General features: G+C 44.0%; 1 protein-coding gene across 12 annotated transcripts in view; it reads left to right on the top strand.

Moving 5' to 3' along the window:
- LOC137357514 (GRB10-interacting GYF protein 2-like) overlaps positions 1-15,276 on the top strand; it is a 113,287-nt gene that overhangs the window by 32,669 nt on the left and 65,342 nt on the right. For all 12 annotated transcript variants that reach the window (XM_068023865.1, XM_068023864.1, XM_068023867.1 and 9 more), the window contains 5 exons: positions 5,585-5,649; positions 8,107-8,236; positions 9,846-9,941; positions 12,205-12,316; positions 14,114-14,222. In XM_068023865.1, the coding sequence (XP_067879966.1) occupies positions 5,609-5,649; positions 8,107-8,236; positions 9,846-9,941; positions 12,205-12,316; positions 14,114-14,222 (488 nt within the window). In that variant the 5' untranslated portion in view covers positions 5,585-5,608. The remainder of the gene's footprint in view (positions 1-5,584; positions 5,650-8,106; positions 8,237-9,845; positions 9,942-12,204; positions 12,317-14,113; positions 14,223-15,276) is intronic.

Below are 15,276 nucleotides of genomic sequence, written 5' to 3'. Positions count from 1 at the left end.
GCTGTTTGTTGCACCTTGCTTGGAACAAATTTGGCTGTCCTGTTTGCCTACGAAACAGACAACAGTTCAAAAGTAATTCATTGGCTGTGCATTGCCTTGGGACGTGAGGTTCTGGAAAGTGCCTTTTCTTCATGAGTTTGCAAAGGGGTGTGTGTGTGAGTTCCACCACTGTTGCCCGTTGCAGTAAGAGTGCATGCTTACTGTACCTGGTGTTCTGTAGAAAAATGTCAGTACGTTCTTTTAAGTTTTCTTGCACTCCAACTGAATGTTTTTACTCGAGCTGGGTTTTAGTTCCACTGGTATGAGCAGCCATCTTACTTCGCATGAGCGCGCGCCTCTTCGCTGACTGCGTTGGACCTCGCAAGGCAGTACAGCTGTTCCTGAGCTTGTTCACGCAGTGCAGGGCTGCTGCAGCTGTTCAGTAAATTCAGCTCTCGGGCTTAAATGGAGCCTGGGATCATCTCGTCTCTGTGCTTGTTCTATTTACCCGCTGAGCTGCTGGAGGTGTTCAGCATTTTTATTGGAAAAATGGGCCTGATATTGGAGGGAAAAGAGAGAGTGATGGAGACCGGAGGTTCATTAACTTGAAATTCATGATGAAAACAGAAGTTTACTTCCCCTTGCTGGTATCTAGCTTACAACCACTTCCTGTAAGCCTTCACTCAGGATGTTCTGATTAAAAGCCTTTAAAAGATCTTCGATCTTAGATCCCAGAATTCGGACTTATAGCATTCAGTTTTTAAAATCATTGTGATGTGTGAAAGCAAGTCTCTTTCCTTTCTGTATGCTGCTGTGCAAGAATTCCTCCTGGGCTATATATCCCGATACGTCATGCTTTGGCCAGTCAGGGAATGGAGTTGGTGGCAATTATGCCGCCTTTTCTTCCCTGATGTGGGATGGGAGTGTTTGTCCTTCCATTGTCTGTTTGGCTCACTAAATATATTCTTGCTTCTGAGTCACAGAATGATACAACACAGGAGGAGGCAGTTAGGCCATTGTGCCTGTGCCAGCTCTTTGAAAGAGCTCTCCAATTAGTCGCACTTCCCTGCTTCTCCCCCCCCCCCCCCCCCCCCCCCCAAGTAGCTCTGAAAATTTTTCCCCTTCAAGTATGTATCTAATTCCCTTCTGAAAGTTACTATTGAATCGGCTTCCACCACCCTTTCAGGCAGCAATATCACCTCTGACTCTTGCTGATCGCCTTAAATCTGTGTCCTCTGGCTACCGACCCTTCTGCCAGTGGGAGCAGTGTCTGCTTATATACTCCAGTCGAACTGTTAAAGGTTTTGGACACCTCGATCAAATCTCCTCTTGACCTTCTCTGCTCGAACATAAATAGGAGCTGGAGTAGGCCCTCTACTGTTTAACAAAATCATGGCTGATCTACATCAACTCCACTTGCCCGTGCAAGCCCTATATCCCTTAATTCTCTTGATAACCAGACATCTACTGAACTGTCTTGAATCTGCTCAGTGACCGAGTATCCACAGATCTGTAGGGTAGAGAGTTCCAAAGATTTGCAGCCTCTTTAGCGAAGATATTTTCCTTATCTTGGTTCTAAATGGCCAGTCCCTTATTCTGAAAATATGGCCCTGTGTTCTAGGTTCCTCAGCCAGGGGGAACAACCCCAGCTTTGCCAGTCTCTCCAAATAACTCATTAAGTTCCTGTTCCCAGTTATCATTCTCGTAAATCTCCTCTGCACCCTCTCCAAGGTCTTGACGTCCTTCCTAAAGTGCAGTACCGAGATTGTACAAACTACTCCAGCTGAGGCCTAGGACTTGAGCACAGAAGTTAGGCAGTACTGCTGCAATGTCATGTGACACACTAAACCGGGGTCCCCATTGCCACTTCTGGAAATTTGTGATGCCAGGGCACAATCGAAGAGCAGGGAGTTTTCCCGGTGTCCTGCTTAACATTCCGGCTTCAACCATCACTGCTAAAAATGTGCAGAGTAATTGGTCATTAATCTTCTTGCTGCTTGCTGGATCTTAGTGTGTGAAAACCTGTTGCTGTGTTTACCTACGTAACAGTGCCTACATTTCAAATAGCAGTTCGTTGTGGGTGAGTGCTGTGGGCTGTTGTAAGATGGCCTGTAGGTGTTTCTAGTGGTTTTGTTAAGACTTGAGCCGTCAGTATGCAGAGTATTGGTCACGTCTTCATTCCAGTAGAATTCTTTTGATGCTGCAATAAAAATGGCTTTCACTGGATGGTGACACATAAATGATCCCCAGATTTAAGCATTCCTTTCAGGCAAGGAGCTTTATCAATAGCCACTGTTTAGGCTAATCTCTGTAGACCAGGTGAGAAAGAAATATTCTGCTTGGAGTGCATCAGGACTGTGTAATTGGTGGGAGTAGAAGGGAGCAGTACATTGGAATTCAAGACTTGGATCAGAAAGCCCTGTTTTATCAAGTTTATAAGAGCGTCAGGAATGTGTTCTTTTACAGTTGCTGCCTCAAGTTGCCGTGGTTTCACCACTGCCCTTAGGTACCTCACCCAGCTGCCCATTACTCACATCTGAGCCAAGTTCATAACTCTCAGCAGGCAGTTTGACTGTGGAAGTCATTCCAACTGAGCCACTGCCTACCTGGCTGAAACCTCCACAAACAGCATACTTTCCAGCAAGGATGACTGACTAGGAGTTACTAAGCTCAGTTCTCACACTCCAAAGCACCTCACGGAAGCGTGATCTACCAATTCAGCACTGTCCAGGAATCAAATGTGACATGTATGGTCCAGTACCCCACACAGCATTGAATTTGCCCTTTGAGCTATCTGAAAGCTGCTTTGTTGCTTTTCAGTCTGTTTCATAATTCTTTGGAATAAGTAATCTATGTTATCAGTTAATCAAATAATAGTAGAAAGTCCCTACTGTTATAGGCTTTCAGGTGGATTTTCTGAGTCTGGAATTGGGCTCAGTTTGCACTGCAGGTTTTGTCAGGCCTTTTGTCATGGCCTGACAGTGCCTGCTAATGGAATGAACTTTAAGGTCCATAATGATGGCAAACAATATTCCTGTAAAAGAAAATAATCTTAAAATAGGCATTGTGGTGTTTTACTAAGCTGTACAAGTCAGAAAATTCCACATTTGTTCCCTGAGAGAATTACTTCCATTTTCGGATGATGCAACTAAATTATTCAGTCATAATCTAATGTGTCAGCCTCAACTCTGGTAGCACTCTCGCCTCTGAGTCAGAAGGTTGTGGGACACTTGACACATAATTTAGGCGGATGCTCCAGTGAGGGAGTGCCACGTTGTCGGATGTGCCCCTTTTTTGGTTAGATGTTAAGCTCTTGGGTGGATATAAAAAGGTCCCATGAGACTATTTGAAGAGAAACATGGAATTTCTCCTTGGTATCCTGGCCATTATTTACCTCTTAACCAAAGCTACTAAAACAGTTTATTTGGTCGTTATCACATTGCTGTTTGTGGGATCTTGCTGTGTACAAATTGGCTGCTGCCTTTTTTCCTACATTACAAGAGTGACTGCCCTTCACAAGTACTTGGTGTTTAGAAAACCCCACGGGACATCTTGAGGTTGTGAAAGGCGTTATATAAATGCAAGTTCTTATTTTAATGCTGCACTACTGTTTACATAACTTAATTGCTGTAATCTAATTGAATGGGCTCATATCACTGAAGGCAGAGGTTAGAAGTGGGTTCGAACCTTTAACTGACCCTTGATCAGAGTCGTGGCCTGCACTGTACATTAGCATACGGGCAGACTAGGGGCACAGGTTAAAAAGTGTTAGAAAAGAGTGTTTTCAGTGTAGTCTCGCTGATGCTCCAGTGCAGTCCAAATGCATTCGTCACGTTTCTTCTCACCGGCCAACCCCACAACTGAAATTATTACTGCAGCATTGCAAGCTTGGAATCTTGGAATCTGCTGCAGGCATTATTGACACCTTGCATCTACTCAATAGCGACATGAAATTTATCATGACTTCTGGCCACATGACCTTGAAATAAAAATGTGGGTTAGTTCAGGGGGCAGGCCTTCATTGGGGCTGTAAAATTTCACTCCAGTACTGGGTTTAATTGCTTTGCAGCTTTGACCGCAGTGACTTGTCAGCTTGCAAGTTGGCACTTTAATACCACTGTCTGTCTGAAAGCAGCAAATATTACTGAACTTTATTTTTAATCAACTCCAGACTTGCAGCACTTGTGTGCAAAATTAATGTGCTGAAACCATTTTTGGTACATGTTATATGGGTGAGTATAGCAAAGTTTGGCAGCAAGAAATGCTACATTATTTCTGTAGTGTTTTGATCTTTCAAGGTGTGTGATTCTTCCATTTATTTTCTGTTGTAACCCAGAAATTTCTTACTCATTTTGGTGGGGTGGGGGGGGGGGGGGGGTGGTGGTGGTGGTGTGGGAGAGGAAGAATGATTCATATTTTTGCAATTGAATATAAAAATAAAGTTGTGCTGAAATGGGGAAATAACTTCTGTCCGTTTACAATGTTGATTGCAATTTAGAGAAGTGTGTGGTTTGAGAAGGCAGTGGTTTTGACATTCAGTTTCAAGTTGGGCTGTATTCTAATTGAGAGAATTTAATGATTTTGTGGTCTGGGCGATGTTGTAAATGTCATCTAACACAGATTGGGCCGGATCTTTAACTGTCACCTGCCAAACATTTTGTCTCCTTGGTCCTTATTTTTCCTCCCCGCTCCCCAACTGTTTGGCTTCGGAAGTTAGTGATTGGGAGTAGTTCCATGGGTTTTAATGACCCTCCAGTATTTTGCTGAAATTCGCTGCCATGCTTCGTTGGTTATTTATGGTTGTTTGAGGGGCACATCAAGCTGAGCCCACTTTGCTCGTATATCCACATGCATCCTTCTACAAAGGTTCGTTGGAAAGCATGATGATGAATGGGAACCGTAATTTCCCACTGCCTTTCCCCGTTGGGCAATATTTTATCTCAGTATTATTCAGCCAGGCACTAGCACGTCATTGAGGCACATCTCTGCACTCTGCCTAGAAATTTGCTGAAGTACGGCATTGGGGGAGACTAAGTATCGCACTAGATTAAGTTATTAATTTATCACCACAAGGCCTCCTGCAAACTGTTAATGGTGATGCAGTTGGAGATTTCACTATGCTATTGAAGCTTTTTGAGGAATTCCCAAAGGTTTTTCTTAGTATTTTCCTCCCTAGTAATCCCATTTCAGAAGGTGTTGATTCCATGTTAATGGTTCTGTGGGCTGTCCTCTAGTACCTAATCCAAGTGGTCTTCGCACTCTCAACCTTTTGACTCAGGTACTCGGGTGAGAGTGCTGCCATTGATTCAAGGTAACGGTGTGGGCCTGTGGATTTGTTTTAATTCTTGACACATGGTGCCAACATGTGACACTTCCCCATGGACAGAGGAAGGGGACATCAGTGGCATTGTTGCCTGGGGCTCAACTTGTGTGCTTCCTACTAGCTGCTCCTAAGAGCAGCCTTGAAATTGGCCAATAGGGCAGTGTTGGTGGATTGACAGAGACTGATAGAGGAGAAAATGTAGATGATCTGTTGCTCTCAAAGCTTGTTACCATGCCTAATTTGTTACTGTGAGTTCAATATGTATTGTTTTTAATGTTGTAGAGCTGTTGTGTTGAAGAAAAGGCAATGGCAGCAGAGACTCAGACGCTCAACTTTGGACCCGAATGGTAATGCATATTCTTGACACTTTGTGCGGCAATTGGGAGTATTAATGGAGCTGTTGGGTATTGGGGACTGTTTTGTGTGTCCATTTGTGTAGCTGACTTGTATTCTGCTTTGGGCTTCTGGACTCATTAGATGCACTTTAGTGCAGATTAATGGTAATCACTTAATTCAATCGGCGCCGTTTGTCCTTGTGAAATACAAAATAATAATGTTGAGTTTCCCCACATCAGTGGATCGTCTTTCTTGACTTAGTCAGTACAACTTCTAGCAATCATCCTGCCACCTAACCTTTTTAAACCTGGTCAGATCTTGCTCTAGCAACCTTTGCTTTAACTGTCCACTGGTGCCAGTGTGTCTTTTTTTTTAATCACCCTGCACCGCTTCCCAAGAGAGTGGGGGGGGGGGGGGGTTTATCAATCACTGAGACTGGCTAGCAATTATTTATGGGCTTTGGAGGGAGCAGTTTCAAAGCCTAGCTGATCAGTATTGTAACCACCTTTTCGCCTCTATGCCTTTTTAAAAATCTGTATGAATATTCTTTGCTGTAATACACATTTTTAAAATCTTCCGTGGAGCAGGAATAAGTGAAAAATCCCGAAATGTAACTAGCCTGACCAGTGTTCCCTCTAACTTCACTTCGCTGTACACGGCCCGTTATTACTTGCACTGCACGGTTCCTTTAAGATTGCCGTCCGCATGCACCTTAAAGGGGCGATTGCTTGTGTGAGGCCTGTTTATCCCCTATGCGGCATGTTCCCGATTGCTGCGTGGCAGCGCAGTTTAGAGGGAAAATTGACCCTGAATGGTCTGTGCATCGCACTTCGTCTCCTTTATTTTCTTGAAAGTATATGATATTTTGTTAGGTTGTGAGGAGGCTCATGTGGAGCATAAACATCAGGATGGCCTATTCCTGTGCTGTCACATTCTACGCAATTCTCGTATACGCTTAAAAATGTTACAGAAAATGTTAAAGTGCCCCTAAGCCTAAATAAAAAACCTTGTGGAAGGAGCAGCTGGCCAGGAATTGCTACTTATGTGCAAGATATACTTCTCTGGTGACTGGATAAGGATCTTTTCCAGAGCATTATGTTGGGACAGCGATATTTAGCGATAAAAGGAAAACAGCAAGAACTGTTGATCTGAAAAGGAAAAGCTGGACCAGCCACGTAACTACTGTGCCGACAAGAGCTGGTGAGAGGCTGGGAATTCTGCAGTGAGTAAATCACCTCCTGACTACACAAAATCTGTCCACCATCTACAAGGCACAGGTCAGGAGTGTGATGGAATACTCTCCACTTGTCTGGTTGAGTGCAGCTCCAACAACACTCGAAGCTCAACACCATCCAGGACAAAGCAGCCCTCTTGGTTGGTACCCAGCCCACCACCTTAAACTTCACTCACTCCACCACTGGCACAGTGGCTGCAGCATGTACCATCTACAAGATGCAGAGCAGCAATTCACTAAGGCTCCTTAGACAACATCTTCCAAACTTGCAACCTCTACTATCTAGAACGACATGGGCAGCAGGTGCATGGGAACACCATCACCGAGTTCCCCTCTAAGATGTCCACCGTCCTGACTTGGAACTATATCACAGTTCCTTCATTGTCCCTAACAGCACTATGGGTGTACCTTCACCACACAAACTGCAGTGGTTCAAGAAGGTGGTTCCTCACCACTTTCTCGAGGGCATGGGCAATAAATGCTGGTCTTGCCAGTAGCGCCCACATCTCATGAATGAATTTTTTTTTCAAAAGTGCCCTATTGGGTTGTCAGCATCTGAAAAGAGGGCAGAAGATTCAGCGGAAACCCTTCATCGAATGCTGACACTCCTATGAGTGGTCACTTTATTGGTCTTTAAATTTTGGATAGAATCACATATGAGCCTGGTTCTAATCCATTCATTTTCACATTTAAAATTGGGTCCATAGTATCTTATAGCACAGGCGGAGGCCATTCAGTCCATTGTGCCTGTGCTGGCTCTGTACAATTTAGTCACATTGCTCTGCTTGTTCCCCATAGCCCTGTAAGTTGTTCTTTTTTTTGAGAATCAAGTGCAATCTGACCTGTGCCCACCAACTTGGGAGCAAGAAATTGGGAGTCATTGGGACCTTACAGTGAGAAGAAGGAGCTAGCCATTGACAGACTGCAAAGATCTGTTTTGTCTGTACTTGGCTTTAAATAATATGGTCTGGACAAGACCTGTAGGAAAGGATACTGTCTAAATTTGTGCATTTGGTTTCATTTGAGATGCTGCATTGATGATCATTCAATCACCATCTGTCATTAACTGTGAGCGTTGGTAACTGCTGTATTCTAGCACAGTTGTGATCATTGCACCTCCCCATTCCAGAAAGGAGCTTGAGTTTTGTCTCTGCTAACAATTGTTTTTATACTATAGTTTTAATGTTGCCATTAAATGGGATGACTCTTTGAATTGCACTCTATCTTGTTGCAGGCTTCGCGCATTGTCCAGTGGTGGAAGCATTGCATCTCCACCTCCTTCACCTGCATTGCCAAAATACAAATTAGCAGATTATCGATATGGAAGAGAGGAAATGCTAGCACTTTATATGAAAGATAACAAGGTATTTACAGCACTTTCAATGCGACACAGTCAGAAATTCAATTTCCATTTGTACACTGTCTTCCCTCTATTACCTTCTGACACTTGATAGAGAAATATTTATCATTTGCAGAAAGCTGTCTGAATTGTATCTGGCCATGCTGTACAGATTTTTTTTTTTATGGCTCCAAACGGTTTCTGTGTGGTTTGACTATTTTGTATGAAAATTCTTCGCCTTTTATGGAGATCTAGGACGTCCAAGGTTTGGGGGCGGGGAGGGGGTGGGGGGAAATGGGGAGTGGTTACTGGGAGTACACCGCCTCAGAGGAGTCGTGGAATTGTCTGTGTTCAGTTGTTGTAGGTGCTGGGTGCTGCTGTTTGATTCAGCTTGGATCAGTGCCTCTCAATTTATTTTGTGTCTGACCTTCATTCTCCTTGTTGATTGGCAGAGAGGCTTAATTGTGTTTTTTGTGAACAAACAACTGTTCTGTGAGTTATGCTATTTTAATTTGAAATTAGTTGCTCCACAGCACTCCACACAGTTGGGCTGTTGGGTTTCAGTACAGCTCAGTACAGGGAGCAGGCACATTTGAATGTTAATGTATACTGCAAGACCATTATCTAAGTTTGTTTGCAGCTGGAAGCAACAAAAGAAATGGTGGCAATTGGTCAAACTGAAGGGAACTCTAAACTTCGGCAGAATTAGTGAGTAAAGATGAAAGGGGCCTTGATCAGAGTATGGAGTAGAGGAATTCTATCGGGTCTCAAAGGAGCTGGAAGTTCGGTTAAAAATCTACAGGGCATGAGGGTTTTTCTGGTTGGGTAGCTTCTGTTGAGTAGATCTGACCAAGGCATGCCTGGTATCCATGGTGACAGGATAGTAAGGAGGATAACCTTTGGTGGTACTGACATGGCTTTTAATGGTGCTAGATATAAAAGTGTTCAGTCGGCTGGTTGCAGTAGTAAAACGTACGGTGAGAGAAAGCAGAATATGGAGGCAGACAAGGACTTGAGTGACATTGGCAGTCTCCATAATGTGGCTGTGATTGCTAAGGGAAACAAATGCTTAATCCAATGAGTGAAGTGAGAATCCATATCTGTAATCTGCATAATAGTGAGGATGCACTTGAAATATTCAATGATAGTGGGTTCTGGTCCTCGAAGCCCCAGAGAAAGAAATGGTGAAGGGTTGTTGAGTAAATATATTCACAGTACAGTTCGTTGGGTGGCCTGGTGTGCTGTGCTTTATGTGGGTTTATAAAGGTATCATTTTAATTGCTGACCATAGGAAAGCAAAACGGGTATCTGTCACTGTTTCTCTTCCCCCCCCATCTTCTGTTTCCTTCTCCATCCCATCCCCACCACTTACCCCACGCCAGAGAAAAATTAGCAAGTCACCCGTGGCAGGCTCCATCATTTACCTTCTTGCTTCAAGGATTGGCATGCTGTCCTGCTTTCAGTAAGTAATTGAGAATATTGGCAATCAGGCCATTGTGCACAGGGTGGCATTTGTAAAATTATTCCAGCAAAGGGGCGTGAAAGCAGTAGCTCACAGAATGACGAGGGAAAGCCTATAAGATGAGGTTATGCAGTGCACGTTCTAATATCTGTGCCTGGTTTTATTTTGTCAGGTTCCTGAAGAGTTGTCGGACAAAGAATTTCTGGCTATCTTACAAGATGAGCCACTTCTGCCTTTAGCACTTGTACCTCTTACAGAGGAAGAGCAGGTGGGTGGTGTTAAGGTGCTTTGTAAAAATCAAAAAGCTGCAAATATCTCTGGATGCAGTGTGTAAATATTAGTTTTTCTTTGAACTGAGCAATAGTGTGCCAGCTGGACTTGTTCAAGGTTTCCTGCTCTTGTAGACTCAAAAACTGGACATTGCTGATAAACTCCAGCAACTAAAAATATAGTAAGGGCAGCGTGTGTAGATGTTGCAGTTGCTTCATTGTCTACAGGGAAGGCAGATAAGGCGGCGCAGTGGTTAGCACCGCAGCCTCACGGCTCCAGTGACCCTGGTTCAGTTCTGGGTACTGCCTGTGTGGAGTTTGAAAGTTCTCCCTGTGACCGCGTCGGTTTCTGCCGGGTGCGCCGGTTTCCTCCCACAGCCAAAGATTTGCAGGTTGATAGGTAAATTGGCCATTGTAAATTGCCCCTAGTGTAGGTGGTAGGAAAATGGTAGGGATGTGGTAGGGAATATGGGATTAATGGAGGATTAGTATAAATGGGTGGTTGTTGGTCGGCACAGACTCTGTGGGCCGAAGGGTCTGTTTCAGTGCTGTATCTCTAAATAAAAAATAAATAAAGACTGCATTCGTTCCTGCAATAGTACCTGGATAACCGCTGTGTTAAGGACGCATTTTCTCTGAACGTCCCTGTCTGAATTCAGGACATTTCATGGTTTAATTGAGCGGGTAGTTGTGCATTTAAAACTGGAATATCTAGGCTGGTGGTGGCATAGTCTTCAGAGAGCTGCAAAGTTGCTTTGGGCATATGCAAGAAAGGAGTCTCCCTTTCATATTTCCAGTGCACCTCAGGAGGGAGGGAATGAAATTGCCCAACCTCAAGTTATCTTTCAGAATTCCTGTCAGAAATCCAAATGGTCTGCGGGTCGCAGCAGAGTGGGATACACAGCGGATAGGTTGGCAAGATCAAGATAAACCAGGGCTTCATCTGCCTCTTCAGGTAGTTGCATGCTTTTATGGTGAGTTAAATTCAGGATCTTGTTCACCACTGTGGATGTTGCTGATGAAATGTGGAAGGAGTTTGGGAGCTGTTTTTACATGCTAACACAGTGCTACAACAACAACAACTTGTATTTAAATAGTGCTTTTAGCATAGTAAAACTCCCAAGGTGATATTAGGGCCGAAAAGAGATACTTCTGAGGAGCGCCTTAAAGGAGGCTAGAGATATTTAGGGAGGGAATTCCATAGGTTAGGTTAATAATAGCAAAATACTGCAGATGCTGGAAATCTGAAATTAAAAAAAAAAAGTGCTGGAAATGCTCAGCAGGCCTGGCAACATCTGTGGAGAGAGAAGCAGAGTTAATGTTTCAGGTCAGTGACCTTTCATCAGAACCTGTGGCTGAAGGTGGAGCGAGCGGATGAGGTGTGATGGGGCGACGCGGGGAGTGAGTGGCCAAAGTGGCGAGGCAGGGAGCGAGCGGTGAGCGGACAGGAGCGGCAAAGAGAAGCAGCGATGGCAAGAGGGAGCGGGTTACTGTTGGGGATGGGATGGAGGCAATGATCCCAGCTGTGGAGGGAGTTTGTTTAATTCGTATTTTGTGACAAATTGAGCAGTGCCATCTTTATTACTGGCAGCTGTCTGAGATGTCAAGTTTCAGTCGATGAGGCTGCATTTGTGCATGTGCCAGTACTATGCCACCTGGGGGTTGCGTTGTCAGTAAACATAGCCATTTTAAAAATGAGGCATTGCTTGACCGGTATCCAGTGTAGGTCAGCAAGCACAGGGGTGATGGTTGAATGGGACTTGGTGCAAGTTAGGGGCCAGTGGGTGGAGTTCTGGATGACCACAGGTTTATACAGGGTAGAATGGGAGGCTGGCCAAGAGTGCATTATCAGTGTGATATTTCCATTTTCCACAGTGGCTGTTCTCATGAGCTTTCTATACAGCTAGTAACAGTGCAATTGTTGCCAAATTATAGATGATTGGGGAGCAACTTATTCTCAGTTGAAATTATTGACTCAGGTGAGTGAATGTGGATTGAGTGCAGCTTCCAAAAAAGATAGATTTAACTATTGAGCAGAGAGAATTTGTATGCAATTCAGTCACTGAGGCGGCTGGGGAGGAAAGTGGTCCATTGAGTTAATAGCACACGTTTGGAACAAATGGCATTCAGTCATTCATAGTCCTATGTGAAGAATGTCCAGGTCTTCTCAGACCACGTGATGTTGCAAGATAAAGTGTTGCATTTGGGAGTGCTTTATGAATTTTGTTTAAACTGAAAGTCCTGCCTTTTATTTTTGTGCAGAGGAATTTTTCCATGTCTGTGAACAGCTCTGCAGTGATGAGGTTGATGGGGCGGGGAGGAGGAGCCCCATCAGCGGGGGTTGTCAGAGGCCGAGGCGGTGCAAGGGGCCGAGGTAAGAAACCAAAACTGTAGTGTGCGTAAACTGTGAACTCTGAAATAGTGAAGCAAACTAGAAAACCAGGTAGAACCTAAGAGATGGGAGCAGGAGGAGGCCATATGGTGTCTCTAACCTGTTCCGCCATTCAATAAGATCATGGCTGATCTACCTCAACTCGATTTTTCCTGCTGTATCCCCCTTATCTCTTGATTGCCAAGTAGTGGTGCAGTTAGTGTGTTGGATAATCTTCTGCCTTCCTCTTACATTCCAAAGATCATAGGCAACCAGTTCTACTTTCCACCCTCTCAAAGTACAGGATGTAAATATTCTCTGGATTAACCCACCTGATTCGGAAGCGTAATACTGGGCTATGAATGTGCTGGTCGCCATTTTTTCTCGACAATTTTCGTTTTACTTACAAAGAAATTTGAGGGGAGGGAGTGCAATGTAGATTTACCAGAATAATAGTTGAACTCCAGGGGTTCAAGACATTACACAGCCTGGAATTTACAAAGTTAAGGGGTGATTTGACCAAAGTTTTCAAGTTAAGGGAAATTGGTAGGATCGATAGAAACTATTTCTGCTGGTCAGGGAGTCAAGGACTGGGGACGTAGTCTAAAAATTAGAGTCATGCTTTTCAGGAGTGAAATTGGGAAACTGTTCTTCATGTAAAGCATGGTAGATGTTTGGAACTCATTGACATGGCAATTGATGCTAGGTCACTTGCTATTTTAAATCTGAGATTGATTTATTGTTAACCAAAACTGTTGAGGAATACGGGACAAAGGCAGGTATTTGGAGTTCGGTCACAGATCATTGAATTTTGGAACAAGCTCGAGGGGCTAAATGGCCTGCTCCTGTTCCCCTGTGTACACTTTAAAAAAAAAAATATAATGAATTGACTGAATTGCTTTGGTATGTGAAAATTATATAAACAGGAGCCTTTCTTGTCATTCCCATTAACCTCATCCATGCGGCTGTTCTCCTCGAGTTATTCAGCGGGCTAGTCAGTATGGAGGCATCACAACCAAACCATCTTGCAATCATGCATGCACTTCAGCAGGAATTGCTGGATAGTGATAGAGTAAAAACCCTGTCCAAGAGTCTGCGTCCAGTGTTCACACACTTGCAGTTTCCAACGATCCTGTCTTTTTTTTTTAAGTACCTCTGTTAAACCTGGGATTTACTGTACCGTATGGCTCAGTATCTGTTAGGAACAGTTTCACAAGCAATTGTTCTTCGTCCTGTCTTGTTCTATCTGACCACGATATTGAATGCAGCAAGGTGGGGCAGACTGGTCACAGTCTTTACAAGACTGAAATCTATCTTTTATTGAAGTGGCCTGCCAGGTTTTTTTAAATAGTGAAATGGAATTATAGAACAATTACAGCACAGAAGGAGGCCATTCAGCCCATCGGTTCTGCACTGGCTCTCCAAGAGAAATTCTGCTAGTTCCACTCCTCAGCCCTTTCCCCGGAACATGCAAATTTCCTGTCTTCCGATAAGTATCGATTCCCTTTTGAAAGCCATGATTGAACCTGCCTTCACTGCAGACGCGGGCAGTGCATTCTAGATCCTAACCACTCACTGTAAAAAAAAAAAATTTCTCATATCGCTTTTGGTTCTTTTGAAAAATCGCATTCAATCTGATCTCTGGTTCTTGGCCCCTCCGTCAAAGGCAATGATTTCTCTTTATCTACTCTTTCCCAACCCCTCATGATTTTGAGTGCCTCTATCAGATTTGGGCAATTACTTTGCAGCACATCTGTTTATTTCCCACCCCTCCACCCTTTTGTTTTCTCTTTTCCACAGGTCGAGGACGAGGGGAAAGTGGTTACTACCAAAGAAGTTTCGAAGACGGCGAAGGGGGGTTTGGTCGAGGTGCGCGAGAAATGCTGAGAAGTCAAAGCTGGGAGGAAAGGTACATTTCAGCAGGCACTGTGTGCAGTTTGACAGAGGCTTGGGGAGTTTAAAAGGGCGGCTAATAGTGGGATGTTGTCCTTTGCACTCTTGGGTGTCCTTTAGCAGCTTTCACGCAGGTTGGAAAATTGCAGTTAACGCTGTTTAAAATTCTGACCTTAAAGCAGGAGTTTACCCTGGTATTTAAGTAAAATCATTCCTGTAGTCTCCAGTTTCTCAGTGTGGTACCAGGGGGCTGCATAAAAATTCTTGATTGAATCATAAATAATATATCCTAGTTAGATTAGAGTATAAATACTTGGGAGAGCACCTGCTTTGTTCTTCAGATTGAATTTGCATAGACACTTTGAAGCCACGATGCAGGACTCTGTACAGTAGGCACGATATGAGGTTCTGTCTGCGCAGCAGCTGTGTTGTGGGGTTCCTTATTTGTAAAGAGAATCTGAGGCTGAGGGCCTTTCCAACTGGCTTGGATGCAGAACTATTTGAGGTCATCTTGAAAATCTTCAAGGAAGTGCTGCGACTGGCTTAGGCACAAAGTAAAATAACTGCACAGAACTGAAATCCATTGATCATGTTATTGGTTCAGAAGTTTCTGGTGGATTATTCATCCCCTTCCACCTCCCAGGCGACAGACAGGCCACCTGCGATTGCCCAATTGCTACATTGGCCGAGATCAGCTCGCACACCCCAGGTCAAACCGTTTGAATGGTTTTGACTTTTGTCTTGGAGGTAAAACCCCTTTACAATTGATGAAAGTGTCTGTTTATTTTGGGGCAGCACCCATGTTAATTTCTGCAACCCTGTCTGGTGACCTTTCAGCTGTTAACCACTCAGTTGTGACGAGGGTAAACAAACGATGGTCAGTTTGATTTATTGGGTAATATTCAAATTCCCAACACTGCTTTGTCTTAGTTTTGTACTCTAGTTGAGGGGGATCAGTGCTAGAGAATGGAAATCCTTTCTGGTAACTGTTAAACATGCCCAGGTCTGATGTAGAATAATAAAATCAAGAATAAAACTCTCCCAGGGTTCTCCTATGAAACTTGGAAACA

This window comes from Heterodontus francisci, chromosome 48 (genome assembly GCF_036365525.1).
Source record: "Heterodontus francisci isolate sHetFra1 chromosome 48, sHetFra1.hap1, whole genome shotgun sequence".
Lineage (NCBI taxonomy): Eukaryota > Metazoa > Chordata > Chondrichthyes > Heterodontiformes > Heterodontidae > Heterodontus > Heterodontus francisci.
The sequence above is the reverse complement of the archived record's forward strand: the minus strand, read 5'-3'. Positions and strand labels throughout refer to the sequence as shown.